Raw genomic sequence first — 16,557 nt, forward strand, 5'->3', positions numbered from 1 at the left:
GGTCAAAAAGGTCAACAAAGAGAGCTAAACATTTTCTAAACTGCTGGCAAGTTGGATCCCAAATAAGCAAAAATCATTCCTGCAGTTCCGGGAAGGAGAGACCACGGTGGACACAGCAGGAGTACACCAACCATTTGGATAATACTGTCCCTGCTTTAGCATTTCTATGTATCCAAGACATAGCCTGCTGCTGTTTACATGGTCATGATCACATAATGGAACATTTGTCTCATCCAGTGGGTGTTTTGGTCAACTTAATAGTCCGATGGATATGAATGCTTGTGAAAACGATTGTTGCAGCTTTTGACTTAACAAATTAAGGACTGCAACAGCACGATACAAGCTTTGTCTTCATAAAATGAATATAAATATATGGAGGTAATCTATCATTTGTCGACATGGCCAGAAAAAACAACTTTATTAGGAAAACTTTGTGTCATCGAGATTGATAAATGATACAATTGAAAATGTAGAAAACCGGTATGAGTAAATTCAAAATACTTAATTAGGTCCTGTGTTAACCTGCAATGACAACAAGACATCTACAGCCTCACAGCAGAGTACACACATTCATTCTGTCTGTTCTGCATTGATCTGTTGGGCTGGTTGTTCCTCAAAGCTGAATAATGGAGGTTGTTTTCCTCTTGGTAGCCCTGGAGATATATGATAAAGGGTAAGTTAGTGTGTGTAAATAAGGATTATTTATACATATAAACTTTAAAAAAAAAAAATCAAAATTGTCTCCACCTCTGCATTTGCTGTGGATGAAGCTTGGACTCTTGATTGAGAGTCTGTTTTAAAACACAGGAAGACATTTTTTTAAAGTAATTTTCCAGGTTTACCTTTAGGAATCTTCAAAATATATTGCATCAGTTACCCAGAGAGTGATGACTGTTTTTCCTCTTTGTCATAAAAACTGAAATGGATAATAAAACAACCACAATGATGGTAAATATCCAGGCCGAACTTAGGAAATACACCAAAACAAGATGGTTTCCTTCATCTGTAACGAGATGCATCAGAAATTGTGATATCCGCGATGCCGTTTCAGACAATCACTTAAGTATTTCCACAAATTTGTCCTCTCACTTTATATTAAGCTAGTTATGATGTCATTACTGTGTAATTCAGGGAGACAATAGACATCACCAGTCACAATTTTTTTTATAAAGTAACAATATACTGTAGAAGCAGAACCTATACTGACATAACAAGGAATGAGTTAAAGTGATACTCACCCCCACACACCAACTTGGTTCCATTTCCAAACAGAATTTAAAAAACTTATATGCCACACTAAATTAACAGCTGCGCATTCTGGATTATTTACAGTCTTTTTCAACTTCAAGGATATTTTTTTGTTAAATAAGAAACATGCAACAGCTGCAAGTGCTTGTTGGAAAAGTCACCTCCAATCTCTTTGGTTTTAGTGACATTTAGCTCCAGTCAGTTGTTGCACCAATCAAAAACCTGGGGAAATAAAGCCCTGGGAGATACAGCCTGTGGCAGATACTGACAGCAGATACAGCAGGACCATGTGTAAAAGGGGTGGTTTTGTACGATAGCTTGGCTGCTTTCATGTCATGCTTAACTTCTCTATTGACTTCCTTCTTCTCAGAATCAGAGCATGTGAAAAAGGAACTTTTCTTTCTGCTGAGGATTTCCTTGAGCTCCTTTTTATCCTTGTGTGTCCCTGCCATGGCCTATCACCTAATGCATATGGCCCCAGACCCTGCTGCAAGACAGACTCATGTCTCTGTTTCATGTTTGGACGATCTGGGCCCATAGACAAAGTCCCAGCCATTGGTCGCACACAAATGTGCTCCAAACAGAGGCCTAGGCCCCCTGGTCACTAAGTGGGATATGCTGTTCCTAATTGATAATGTCTTTGAGATCTGTGCTTTATCTGGCCCTCCACCTAGTACCCCTTTCCCATTGGACGCCTTATGAGGGGCAAATTAAGACAAAACAGATTCTGGGATGTTGAGGACACTTAAGCTCCTCCACCATGATTCGTTGGTAGTTGGAGGACAAGAAAATCAAGTGTGTGTTGGTTATTTCCTCCTTTATTGTACCAAGGATCTTGAACATCCTGAACAATGTAGAATGTACACAATGAATCAAATATCTATAAATCAACCACAGAAGAGCCTTTTTCTATTTTGTGAGTTTTCTGAAACTACAGGATATCTAAAATTGCTGGAAATGGTCATTTTTCTATTCTACTGCTTTACACTGAAGTAAACACATTCAGTCCAGGTATGTTCTCTGTTCATCTTCTTCCACAAAACAGAACCATCTGAATCTGGACAATCCTGTAAATGACAACAATGAACTCAGTGCCTTTTGAATATTTAATGAACGACTTTATTCTGACTAATAGAAAATACCTTTGGTTTGGACAGAGGTGAGAGTCTTACATGCGATTCTGAAAAATAAAATGGAATGTTAGAAATGTAAAATTACCCTCTAAAATAAGCCCAGAAGTGTAATTAATCATACCTTTATAATTGCAGCTGTGACTGTAACATTCATTTATTTATTATTTTTAAGAATTTTCAAAATATATTACATCAGTTACCCAGAGAGTGATGGCTGTTTCTCTTTTTCGTCATATAAACTGAAATGGTTAATAAAATAACCACGATGATGGTAAATATCCAGGTCGCACTGAGGAAATACACCAAAACAACATAGTTTCCTTCATCTGTAACGAGAGGCATCAGAAATTGTGATATCCGCGATACTGTTTCAGACAATTATTTAGGTCTTTACACATATTTGTCTTCTCACTTTATATCACGGCAGTTATGATGTCATTATTTTCTAATTCAGCGAAACTACAGGCATCACCATTCACACATTATTTTATAAAATAACAGTATTTAAAGAGAATCTATACTGACATAACAAAAATATGAGTTAAAGTTATACTTTGACCACAAATGTTTTTAATGTGTTGCTGTGGTGTAAAATTCAAACAGCATAAATTTTATGACTGTATGAACTTAGAACTTAAGGTTCATGTTGCTATAAATTGCTCTATGTTTAAACATAGAGCAATTAAGAAATTAAGTTACATTTTGGATTTTTTTTTTAACACTGAGGTCATGTTGGCTTTAGCATTTTTACAGGCGTATGGAAACAATCTGCACATAAAATAGCACTTTAACAGCTTTTGAATAAAATAATTTCAAACTCACTCACCCTCAAACACCAGCTTGGTTCCATTTCCAAACAGAATGTGTCCACATGCTGCAACAGCACAATAGTAGGTCCCAGTCTGAGAAGTGTTCAGGTTCTTCATGGAGAAGCTGTAGAAACAGGTGTTGGTTTTCCTCTCACACTGCTTATTCCTGCCTGTAAGGCTGTACATGAGTCCCAGTTGAAATGGTCCAGAGTTTCTGAACCAGTAAACAGTGTGATCCCCATCACAAGTCCACCCAGTATGGACTGTACAATTCAGCATCACAGAACCTCCTGCTTGGATAGACTGTGATGCTGACTGATTTATGGTCAACCCTGAACCCTCTACAATGACATTATGACCTTCTGTAAAGTCAAATGTATTTAAATACTGATTTACACAGTAATACGTCGCTGAGTCTGATAACTTCAAACCTGTTATTGTCAGATTACTTCCTTTGATACCAACATGTCGTTGGAAACTTGGATTGGATTTTGAATAATTAACAAATATCCAACGTTGACTTGTTATGCTGTATGTACAGATCAGAATCGGCCTCTCTCCCAGAGTTTCTTTAAACCAAGAGATCCTGGTAGAAAAATTATCTCTATGAAGACACGGCAAAGTCAGGTTCTGTCCAGGTTTGACCAAGATATAATTGGTCTTCCAATTCAAAGATGGAGAAAATTCCGTTGTAGCTGTCTGAGCTAAAAACAAAATACAAACAGAAATGAACAGTGATTAATGTTTAAATCTAGAATTTTGCAAATGATGCCAGAAATAAACAAAATACTAACAAAAAAGAAATCCTCACCAAATTTCTCCAAACATATCAGCCAGAAGATCAACTTTGCAGATGTCATCTTGCTCCAAGTGTTGGGGTTGAGTGAAGAGAAGACTGGTCCTTTTTAAACTGATAAATGCTGCACTCGTATCTGATTGGGCAGCCGGAGATGACTCGAGGGTGTGACATATAGTAAACATGATGACTTGTAATGTCAGATTTGCTTGATAAAATTGATGTTGGAGAAATCAAAGGAAGATTTAAAGGTTAAAAAAACCCACCAGTAAAAACTTTGCATTACCTTAAGAATACAATTTTGCATCATATATAAATAGAATTCAATTTTAGTTGAGGTGTAACGTGCATCATTTCTAACCAATCAATAACAACCAACCAACCGGCAATCGTTCTTTTTTATATTTTCCATGTTGCAGTAATGCATCCAGTAAATGCTCAGTACTAATTATACAGTGGGACCTCTACTTACGAATGTCTGGACATGCGGAATTTTCAGGTTACAAAACGTCTCAACGAGAAAATATTTCCTCTTGTTACGAAAGAAATTTGAGGATAAGAAAGGCAAAAATACGCTACTGCTACTACTTGCAGCTCGCGGAGTTTAGCGAACGTAAACATGCCAGTAGCTGCTCTGCCATTGGCTATCGCCTAGTGTCTTCCTGTAATTCCATTGGCTAGGAGGGACGTCAATATGTACATGTTTGTGTGTATCCCAGCGTCAACTTCGTTTAACTTTTATTCACTATGGACCCCAGGAAAGTGATGACAAAAGTGAAAAAGAAGAAAAGAAGAAGAGAGCTTTTTGTCCATACAAACGAAGCAAGAAATAATAGAAAAGCATGAAAAAGGGATGCGTTTGGTTGATCTCGCCAAAGAATATGGCCGTATCCGGGATTTATTGTTGGTGTTCGTATTTTTGTCCATTAGATAGCGGTGTTACCACAAGTGTTAACGTTCGTTGCTATTAATTACGGCTAATGTAAGATGAGCCTGTAATAAAGTTCATTTTGTACCTGGAGAAGCCTTGCACTGAATTCCTACATTTATTGTGGGGTAATTGTAACATGTATTTGTTACATGTTTTGATGCATTTTTATGATTTATAAAAAAAATTATGTCCGAATTTTTGAGGGCTTGGAACGGATTAGGGCATTTACATGGAAAACGCGTCTCTACTTACATAATTTTCAGGTTACGAAACAACTTCCGGAACCAATTAATTTCGTAAGTAGAGGTCCCACTGTAATGACAAACAGCTTTTGGAAAAGGATGCAGCAACGAGGGGTAGCATGGGCTCAAACAAGATTGTTCACGTAAGAGGGAGCAGATTCAGGTATTCAGATTCAGTCAGCATGAATAACATGATCTTAATGTGGGCAGGTACAGTAGACCTCTATCAGCAGAGAGGTGGCATGGGCCTGCTTTCGTTGGACTATCTGAATTGGTGGAAATATGTGAGATCACCATGGCTTGTATCAGCATTTGTAGGTTTAATGGCCTGGTTTTTCTGAGGTTGGATATGGAAAAGTGACGGGATGGCAGGGAGACTGATGCTACATGATCACAAAACCTCAGATGATCAACAATCATGACTCCAAGGTTTCATACAGCCTCGATAACAGGCAGGGGCCAATTTTGTGATCTATGTTTTGATGAATGGATAGTTTTGCCAATGAAAGAAGGAGCTCATTTTCACCATGGTTAAGTTGAAGGTGGTGGCCCTGCATCCATGCGGATATGTCTGAGAGACATGGTGAGATCTAGTCTGAGCCGGAGGGTTAGTCTGGGGAAAATGAGACGCAGAACTGGGTGCCATGTGGAAAGCAGTGGTATAAAACACCATGGGAGACCATGGGATGATTTGCCTGAGCAATGTTGCATATATGGCAGTCTATATAAGAGCAGCAGCCCCGGCACCGATCTTTGGGTGACCCCAATGGAGAACTAGTGATGAGCCAAAAGTTGATCATGCCACGACACCCTGAATGAATGCCCAGATAGGTACAATTCAAAACAGGAAAGTCAGAGCAACACCGCATTGGAGGCCCTGGCCCATAGACAGTGGCCCTGAGGAGAAGACAGCAAGAGAAGCTGGAGGAGGAACTGATGAAGATGTAAGCACTCTCTGTTGCACATGGATAGAATCAACACGGAGTATATCAGAGGAACTGGAATATTGTGTTTTTGTAAGCCTATAAAATCATGAATTAGTCCACTTATTAACCTATATATTAAACAAAATGTATGTACTCAAGTAAATGTGTCATTATAATCTAAAATATAATCTAATCTAAAAATGTTTGCATACAGACAATTCGATGGATAAATGTGCTTAATACAAACAGAAATAACACTATTGACAAGAACATGTGTTGATGTGACTGCAATGGGGATCACATTAACATTACAGCAATGTCATTTTCCTTACACTAGTTGTCTTTGAATGCCAAGGTCAAGAGAGTGAAGCGATGTAGTTTGACTGCTGTGTGTTAAGAGACAGCAAAGACTTCCTGTTTGAAACCACCAAGACAGAAGGGGAAAAGCCAAGCCTACCATGCAAGTATGTACAAGTATTGCCATCATAACTGCAGCACAATAAAAAAAAAAAGATTCTGACTGTTACAAAAAACACATTAGGACATTTTAGACAATAAAGTGCTGCAACTTTATTTGAATCGTATTTTAGAAGAAGATTGACTGCAGGACAAAATATATAAGTACAGGATGATTTTTAAACATGTCAAAACTTTAAGTGTTTTGCATCATAGTCTAAAAACATGGCTGTACGTATAGTAACGTATGAATGGTATGGTATATTACTTGATATTTCTTTACATGATGTGTATATAATTATGTAATGTTTTATTCCAAGAAGAAGAAGAAAGAAAATAAAAGAAAAATGATTGCAAATGCAAAAACAGACAGCAAACAGGTCGAGCAGTAACTGATGTTGTGGTTTTGTTTCTACTGCACAGCGTCACATGTGTGCTAACACCTAGGGTGTCTACATAAGTTCTCATCATACCCTGTGTGTCTTATTCAGATAGACAAGTTCTAAAATTTATATGCCACACTAAATTAACAGCTGCGCATTCTGGATTATTTACAGTCTTTTTCAACTTTAAGGATATTTTTTTGTTAAATAAGAAACATGCAACAGCTGCAAGTGCTTGTTGGAAAAGTCACCACCAATCTCTTTGGTTTTAGTGACATTTAGCTCCAGTCAGTTGTTGCACCAATCAAAAACCTGGGGAAATAAAGCCCTGGGAGATACAGCCTGTGGCAGATACTGACAGCAGATACAGCAGGACCATGTGTAAAAGGGGTGGTTTTGTACGATAGCTTGGCTGCTTTCATGTCATGCTTAACTTCTCTATTGACTTCCTTCTTCTCAGAATAAGAGCATGTGAAAAAGGAACTTTTCTTTCTGCTGAGGATTTCCTTGAGCTCCTTTTTATCCTTGTGTGTCCCTGCCATGGCCTATCACCTAATGCATATGGCCCCAGACCCTGCTGCAAGACAGACTAATGTCTCTGTTTCATGTTTGGACGATCTGGGCCCATAGACAAAGTCCCAGCCATTGGTCGCGCACAAATGTGCTCCAACCACAGGCCTCGGCCCCCTGGTCACTAAGTGGGATATGCTGTTCCTAATTGATAATGTCTTTGAGATCTGTGCTTTGTCTGGCCCTCCACCTAGTACCCCTTTCCCATTGGAGGCCTTATGAGGGGCAAATTAAGACAAAACAGATTCTGGGATGTTGAGGACACTTAAGCTCCTCCACCATGATTCGTTGGTAGTTGGAGGACAAGACAATCAAGGGTGTGTTGGTTATTTCCTCCTTTATTGTACCAAGGATCCTGAACATCCTGAACAATGTAGAATGTACACAATGAATCAAATATCTATAAATCAACCACAGAAGAGCCTTTTTCTATTTTGTGAGTTTTCTGAAACTACAGGATATCTAAAATTGTTGAAAATGGTCATTTTTCTATTCTACTGCTTTACACTGAAGTAAACACATTCAGTCCAGGTATGTTCTCTGTTCATCTTCTTCTTCCACAAAACAGAACCATCTGCATCTGGACGATCCTGTAAATGACAACAATGAACTTAGTGCCTTTTGAATATTTAATGAACGACTTTATTCTGACTAATAAAAAATACCTTTGGTTTGGACAGAGGTGACAATCTTTTCTGAAACAATTCTGAAACATAAAATGAATGCTAAAACTTTGAAAAAAATCATGTTAGACAACATGATTGAAAACAGGAAGTGCAATTGATTATACCTTCACAACTGCAGCTGTGATTGTTCATCATGCACACCGAGAAGGCCAGATACACTACCAGAAATATGCTGAATGATGATGCACCACACAGGAAGTAAAACAAGACCAGAGAGTCTTTCTGATCTGTAGATGCACACGGCAGCAGACAGAGGTCAAAGTTTCGGTGAGGGAAGAAGAGGTAGCTTGAACAAGTATTCGTTAAGTCAGTTCGTCTCAAGTGACACGATTCTTCGTTCCAATCCAAAGTTACCAATTAGTGGAATTGGAAAGTGGAGCTTTTACTATCAATTTAAGTTGACCTAATCATTGTTTATCATGTTCAGATTTGAAATCCAAGTTAAATTCCCTGTCTAGTTTCAATGTTTTCAGGACAACATTTCTGAATTTGATTGAATTTGTTTTTATTTTTTAAATTGTACTTTTTTTTTGCATTGTGTCAAGTCTGCCTTAACAATGGACAAGCAATAGTAGTAAAGTAATCATTTTAAACTCCCGAATCTTGAGTCCAAGTCATAACATTGGAATCATAAAGTTAGAATAAAACTCACCCTCAAATTCCACCTTGGTTACAGCTCCAAACACAATGCTTTGACAGGATGCGACACCACAATAGTAGGTCCCAGTCTGAGACTCATTCATGTTCTTTAGGGATAGGTTGAAGAAACAGCTGTTGGTTTTCCTGTCACACTTGTTATTCCTTCTGACTGCACTGGTGAAAATAACTCCTGGTAGAGATTCTCCAGAGTTTCTGAACCAGTAAACAGCATGTTCTTCATCGCAGGTTGGAGTATGAACTGTGCAGTTCAGCATCATGGAATCTTCTGATTGAATTGTGCCAGACGCCAACTGATGCACTGAAGTTGGAACATTAAAACCTGACCCCCTCACACTGACAGTTGTGCCGTCGTGAAACTGATATTCCAAAAAGTTGCTTGCTAAGCAGTAATAGGTAGCGGAGTCAGCAACACGTGAATCTGAAATTGTCAAGTGATGCTGGAGATTTTCAGTAACCAGCTGGAAACGTGTGCTGTTTCTAAATTCATCCGTAAAGGAAGCTTTTTGACCAAATAAATAGAAGCTAGACATTAGCTTTGGTTTCTGGCCTATCACTTGCTTATACCAGTAAAGGGTTGTTGTAAAACTGTCTTCATAGAAACATTTTAAAGTAACATTGTCACCAACGTCCGCTGATAGAAAATCAGCATCTTGACGAATGGGGATGGACAACTTCGTATTGTCCCCATGGACTGGAGAGAAAAAGTAAATCACATATGTTTCAGCCTATTTTGAGACAACAAAGAACAAAAACAATACTTTCATTTAGAAAAGCCCTAAAATCAGCACTTACCAATGTTTCCCAAGAACACACACATCAGACAGCATAATCTCTGAAACGATGTCATTGTGTCTAAAGTGCAAAGGCGGTGTAGAGACATGTTGGTCCCCTTTTTGCTCTTAACCAATAAAACTGCATGTGATTGGTTGGCCCGTTTGACCTATTAAGGAAAGAAGACTACACAATTGCTTCCGTCTTGAATGTGTGTACCTCTGAGATATTGCATCATACACCCAAAGGTTTGTCACCTTTGTAGACACACATTTATCAGTGTTTTGCTTTGTTTGATAAGACACTCAAATTTTTATTAAAAAAATAGTCACTTCTGTTGTATGGATATGTGTATAAATGGTGAAAAAAAAATTCTCTGTTCATACTGTATATACACAATTAAATGCAGTTGTGCAGAAAAGTTTGGAGAATATACACATTGTTTTTGTAGCAATGCAAAGCATTTTTAAATTCAAATGCATGGATATTGTATTTTCTCTCATGACATCCTAATATCATTTAACGACTTCTCATCTGTACTGAAGTCTGTGAAAAGAAAGCTCAAGCCCCTTTATCGACGAGTCCAATCTTTGATACCTTTGACAAAGCGTTACCTGCAGCCACCTGGCTTTTGTGAGGTTTAGAGTTCCAATATTAACAGTTTTAGGCTTCTGGTGCAGGCAGTAAAATCAACATCATGCTAGCTATGGATATTGTGTCTAGCAATTCTAGAATAAATTGTGTTACAGGAGGATAAAATTACAAATGCCCGGGTAACATGTGGAATTCTTAACAAAACAAATGCCCCTCACCCCCTCCACCATGCGTAATACTCACACACATGAAAACACAAACAGACATCTTAAATATACATCAATACTTAAGCTAGCTTAAGAGCTGACCTGAGCATGAGTGATTCTGACAGTACCAGTAGCCTGGACACGTTTGCCACAGAAAGTTAATTTATCACGACCATGGTGGTACCAGTTTGAGTTGTTTACCCAGCAGGTGGTGCTGAGGAGAGTGAAGTCCCAGTTTTTATAGGAGGGGTGAGGTGAACAAAAGCTGTTCTTGAAGAAAGCTCCTTCACATCCAACATTGGCCGCCATCTCAGCCAGAAACATAATTTGATTCTCATAGGTTTGAGCCACAATGGGCATAAACTCGCATTTTTAATACAAAATGTGTTAAATCGACACAATGGGCCAGATTCACGAAGCGTTCTTACGAACAAATTTGTTCTTAAGTGCCACTTACGAACAGTTGACGAAGATTGTGGCATTCACCAATTTCTTCTTATCCTGGATTTATTCGTAGGTAAGAACAAATCCTACGAACACTCAGGAGTACTCTTGCGCACATTTCAGTGCCGACATGTTGGTATGGTTGGATTTTCTTCTCTTGTGCAGTTCAATAAAATTCAATATTACAATGATAATTCTGTCATATTTATTTATTTATTTGTTTATTTCCTATTTTTGGTGATTTACGGAGAATTTTAAAATTACGTAAATGTGCCAATGACTTAACATTAATCAACCAAATTGGAAACCATGCCAAAACTGTCTTTTTATTTGATTTTATCTTGATTTATTTTATTAGGGGATCGAGGATATGCCCTGGCTCCCTGGTTGTTGACACCACTGACCAACCCTCAGACTCCACAGGAGTTTTATTCAATCAGATGCATGCGCGCAGTCGCTCCACCATTGAACGCACCATCGGCATGTTAAAGGGGCGCTGGATGTGTTTGGACACAGAGCCACAACCCCGTGAGGATGTGCGTCCTGACGCAATGATGGGGCCAGACTGCAGGCACGCGGTTCACGTTCGAGCGCGATTAATTGCCCGTTTGTGAATAAAATGCATTATTGTCACAATCCGAGCACAGCTTTTACACGTTTATTTTTTTTTTACATTCTTATTTTTTTACATTCTCGTTGATTTCTTTAAGCGTGTTGGCTATAGTCATCAGGGTTGAGGCAATTTTATCAAGCGTGTTAGCCATCCTTTCTTGATTGTGCAACACGGCGTCAGAAATCAGGCGTGGAGAGGCAAGCTTTGGGCATTTCGCTTTGGGCATTTGGCTGCTTTTTGCTCCGTCTACAGGGTCCTGCTGCAGTTCCTTTTATGGGCATTAGTGGGCGGTGACTTATGCTAATCGTATGTTAATTAGACTCACCTGGCACGCACTTTCAACTTACGAACAGATGGCATTCATCAATCTAAGAACACAGCTGCGAACAATTCTGGGGCTTACGAACGCGTTGATGAATCCGACGTAGGGTTTTCTTAAAAAACTTCTTAAGGACAACTTAAGAAAGAATCTAAGAAGATTCGTAAGAACATATTGGTGAATCGGGCCCAATGATTCTAGTTTAACTTTTGACATTTTAGTCAATCTAACAATATTTTCCCATGCCCAAATATATGTGTTTTTGGCAGAAAAAGTATTTTTGTGGGGTAGATCATCTTTTTGTGCTGAGTCCACAGGTTGAAGTACCAATAGGTCAAAGGCCAGCCAAGGTTTAATGTGACTTAGACAGGAAATGAAGTGGCAAACATTAATGGCACCACATGCAAAACTGAGGTATAGTTAAGGGTGTCCTCATCATAGTGGGGAATATCTAAGTAAATATATGTTGTTTATGTAGAACAGGAGGAAACTGCCTATCACAGTCAATTTCTGGCTAAATGAGAGAGACTGTCAAATGCTTGTAACCACAGTGAGATGACCTGGCAGATAACAATCTAAATTAGATAAGTGTAAGAGTACCTATCTATCTATCTATCTATCTGTCTATCTTTACCGGTATATATATATTTTTTATTTATTTATTTTTTAAATAAAAAAACTAAATAAAAATTCTCTTCTTCACCCCCCTCGGTGGTGCCTTCTTCAGACTTGGGTCCTCTACCAGAGGCCTGGGAGTCTGAGGGTTCTGCGCAGGATCTTAGCTGTTCCTAGGACTGCACTCTTCTGGACAGAGATCTCTGATGTGCTTCCTGGTATCTGCTGGAGCCATCTACTCAGGTTGGGTGTTACTGCCCCTAGTGTTCCAATCTCTACTGGGACCACTGTTGCCTTCATGCCCCACATTCTCTCTCCTTCAGCCCTTGGTATATTTCCAGCTTCTTGTGTTCCTTCGTCCTTATGTTGCTATCACTTGGGATTGCTACATCTATCACCACCACTACCTTCCAGTGTTTATCCACCACCACTATGTCAGGCTGATTGGCCACCACCATCCTGTCAGTCTTGATCTGGAAGTCCCACAGGATCTTGGCCTGCTTGTTCTCCAGCACTTTCGAGGGTGTCTCCCACCTGGACCCTGGGACCTCCAGCCCATACTCAGGGCAGATGTTCCTGTACACTATGCCAGCCACCTGGTTATGTCGCTCCATGTATGCTTTGCCTGACAATATCTTGCGCCCTGCTGTGATGTGCTAGACTGTCTCAGGGGCTTCTCTACACAGCCCACACCTGGGATCTTGTCTGGTATGGGAGACCCTGGCCTCTATTGCTCTGGTGTTCAGGGCCTGTTCTTGTGTAGCCATGGTTACTGGCTCTGTGCTGTCTTTCAGTCTGGCCTTTTCCAGCCACTGGTATGTTTTTTGGACATCAATTATTAGTAATTAGTCATATTATTATTAGTATTTTGTGCACATACATTTGCCTTAAATGTGTATAAAAATTAATCTTTCCAGGTTGGATAAGAAAATTAAAGCTTTTGTGACCACTGTACAATCTATACCTCAATGTATTTATGGTGTTAAAGTAATTGAATATCAATTTGGATATGGTGAGAATAAACAAAATTCATTAAGCAAAACGTGTTTAATTGACTCTCCAAATGAAAGTGTACAAATGGTAAAATTTACAAGGAAATGCACACTAATTATTAAAACACAGCACAAAAAAGCTCCAACATTGGTTTAAAATGGTATTATTACTGTTCCTGTGATGAGCTGTAATGACAAAGGGACAACATCTACGACCTCACAGTAGAGTACACACATTCATTCTGTCTGTTCTTCTGCTTCCTCGATCTGTTGGACTGGTTGGCTCTCAAAGCAGCATAATGGATGTTGTCTTCCTTTTGGTTGCCCTGGTAATAAAATGAAACGGCAATTGCCCACAACATAATTGGTGCAGGCAAATAAAGATAATTAAAAAATATATATACACACATTTAAATAAATTTTTAAAAAAATAATCAAAATGATATTCACCGCTGGGTTTGCTGTGGGTGAGTCTGGGATCCCTGACTGCGAGTCTTTGAAACACAGAACGCAACATTCATTTATTTATTATTTTTAAGAATATTCAAAATATATTACATCAGTTACCCAGAGAGTGATGGCTGTTTCTCTTTTTCGTCATATAAAGTGAAATGGTGAATAAAATAACCACGATGATGGTAAATATCCAGGTCGCACTGAGGAAATACACCAAAACAAGATAGTTTCCTTTATCTGTAACGAGAGGCATCAGAAATTGTGATATCTGCGATACTGTTTCAGATAATGATTTAGGTCTTTACACATATTTGTCTTCTCACTTTATATCACGGCAGTTACGATGTCATTATTTTCTAATTCAGCGAAACTACAGGAATCACCATTCACACATTATTTTATAAAATAACAGTATTTAAAGAGAATCTATACTGACATAACAAAAATATGAGTTAAAGTGATACTTTGACCACAAATGTTTTTAATGTGCTGCTGTGGTGTAAAATTCAAACAGCATAAATTTTATGACTGTATGAACTTAGAACTTAAGGTTCATGTTGCTATAAATTGCTCTATGTGTTTAAACATAGAGCAATTAAGAAATTAAGATACATTTTGGATTTTTCTTTTAACACTGAGGTAATGTTGGCTTTAGCATTTTTACAGGCGTATGGAAACAATCTGCACTTAAAATAGCACTTTAACAGCTTTTGAATGAAATTATTTCAAACTCACTCACCCTCAAACACCAGCTTGGTTCCATTTCCAAACAGAATGTGTCCACATGCTGCAACAGCACAAGTAGTAGGTCCCAGTCTGAGAAGTTTTCAGGTTCTTCATGGAGAAGCTGTAGAAACAGGTGTTGGTTTTCCTCTCACACTGCTTATTCCTGCCTGTATGGCTGTACATGAGTCCCAGCTGAGATTGTCCAGAGTTTCTGAACCAGTAAACAGTGTGATCCCCATCACAAGTCCACCCAGTATGTACTGTACAATTCAGCGTCACAGAACCTTCTGCTTGGATAGACTGTGATGCTGACTGATCTATGGTCAACCCTGAACCCTCTACAATGACTTTATAACCTTCTGTAAAGTCAAAAACATTCACATACTGATTTACACAGTAATAGGTGGCTGAGTCTGATAACTCCAAATCTGATATTGTCAGATTAGCTCCTTTGTTACCAGGATGTAGTTGGAAGCGTGGATTGGATTTGAAGTCATTAACAAATTTCCAATTTTTGCTTGATATCCTGTATGTACAGATCAGTCTCGGCTTCTCTCCCAGAGTTTGTTTAAACCAATAGATCGTGGGAGAAACATTATCTTTTTGAAGACACGGCAAAGTCAGGTTCTGTCCAGGTTTGACCAAGATAAAATTGGTCTTCCAATTCAAAGATTCCATTGAAGCTGTCTGAGCTAAAATCAAACAGAAAAGAAGACTGTTTGATGTTTCAATTTTACATAGATGCTATAAACAGACAAACAAAACACATAAAAATGCTCACCAAATTTCTCCAAACACATCAGCCAGAAGATCAACTTTGCAGATGTCATCTTGTCATCAGATATTGGGCTGAGTGAAGAGAAGGCTGGTTCTTTGTACACTGATAAATGCAGAGCTTGTGTTTGATTGGACAGCGTAACATGACGTGAGGGTGTGACATACAGGAAACACAATCACATGTAATAAAGGTGAAAGATCTTGAGATATAGGAAAAGGCCCTAATGAGAAAATGACATTTGACATATTAAGAATATTTTTAAACAAACATATAACCTTTGCATTTCTTTAGCTAAGGGAAGGTGTATGATGTGTTTGACAAGAAAAGAAGAGCAATCATTTGGTTTTGTTTTCAACATTTACAATCCACCAATATCAAAACAAAAATGCAAACAATTCAACTCACTAACCAACATCAAAGCAAATGTCAGAAGAAATGTAGAGAATGAGCCAGGAGAGTGCATGATATGCCTTTTGAAAGGAAAGTAGAGAAAAAGAGTATTTTGGAATGGAATCTTCATGGACTATGATGTTTGCATGTGACAGAACAGGGAACGAATCTAGTTCTGGTGTTGGAATTTTTCTCATTGACTGTGATTTAAATGTTCAGCTAAATTTTCTCTTAAAATCAAGAATGTCTCAAAGTGTTTTCCAGAAACCCAGATCCTGAGCCCTTAAAAGGCAAAAATTGCAAGGTAAACCTCACTTGAAATAGGAATAAACCTCCAAAAGGACAAGGCTCCTGTAGGAGGACCATTCTTTTGATGGTCAGCAGAGTAAATGAGATGGAAATTACAAACTAGGGCAGGAGGGAGGACAGAAAGAGAAGAATAGTCAAACACGTCATCAAATTTTATTTTACAACTACTTTTCAAAAAACAAACAAACTGGGATCCATCCAGGGTGCTCCCAGCCTCTCTTACTGTAGTAGAGTCAGGACACATAAGATTATCTGAAGCATCACTGATTGACATAAGTGTAAACACTTTTATTCACATTTCTCTGTCCTTTTCTGTCCAATGTGTTAACTCCTGCTTCTTTGAAGCATTTTCAATTGATATAGAGTATTGATGCTGTTGGATTGCAATACCTCTCGTGTGTCACTGCCAATCCACGTGTTCTTTAAATGAAGACTTCAAGTAAACAAATGCCAATTTCAAAATGTATTTAGCACATAGAATCAATTCAAGATACAAATATTACA

The 16,557-nt window shown here is 38.4% G+C and overlaps 2 protein-coding genes across 2 annotated transcripts; both read right to left on the reverse strand.

Annotated features, from left to right (window-relative positions):
- Window positions 1–2,222: 2,222 nt before the first annotated feature.
- On the reverse strand, window positions 2,223–4,050 carry LOC115250610 (uncharacterized). The gene is made up of 5 exons (XM_029839638.1): window positions 4,002–4,050; window positions 3,208–3,894; window positions 2,582–2,707; window positions 2,391–2,428; window positions 2,223–2,315 (listed from the first exon to the last, which is right to left on the reverse strand). Exons 1-5 carry the CDS (start codon window positions 4,048–4,050, stop codon window positions 2,223–2,225), a joined length of 993 nt encoding a protein of 330 aa, XP_029695498.1.
- A 3,980-nt stretch (window positions 4,051–8,030) lies between these two features.
- LOC101080019 (uncharacterized) lies at window positions 8,031–15,975 on the reverse strand (the record flags this gene model as incomplete). Its single annotated transcript, XM_029841068.1, is given in 11 exon segments — window positions 8,031–8,084; window positions 8,160–8,200; window positions 8,285–8,407; window positions 8,833–9,531; window positions 9,633–9,780; window positions 13,616–13,720; window positions 13,845–13,888; window positions 13,962–14,087; window positions 14,590–14,650; window positions 14,652–15,268; window positions 15,358–15,975. Coding segments are annotated over 11 exon segments (2,067 nt in total), but the record flags the coding sequence as incomplete, so codon positions are not given.
- Window positions 15,976–16,557: the final 582 nt, after the last annotated feature.

This window comes from Takifugu rubripes, chromosome 8 (genome assembly GCF_901000725.2).
Source record: "Takifugu rubripes chromosome 8, fTakRub1.2, whole genome shotgun sequence".
Lineage (NCBI taxonomy): Eukaryota > Metazoa > Chordata > Actinopteri > Tetraodontiformes > Tetraodontidae > Takifugu > Takifugu rubripes.

Coding starts and splice junctions, on each gene's coding strand:
- LOC115250610 (XM_029839638.1), bottom strand. CDS start 4,050: ATGACATCTGCAAAGTTGATCTTCTGGCTGATATGTTTGGAGAAATTT. Junction 3,895..4,001: donor GATATGTTTGGAGAAATTTG/GTGAGGATTTCT, acceptor TTTTGTTTTTAG/CTCAGACAGCTACAACGGAA. Junction 2,316..2,390: donor CACCTCTGTCCAAACCAAAG/GTATTTTCTATT, acceptor TGTCATTTACAG/GATTGTCCAGATTCAGATGG.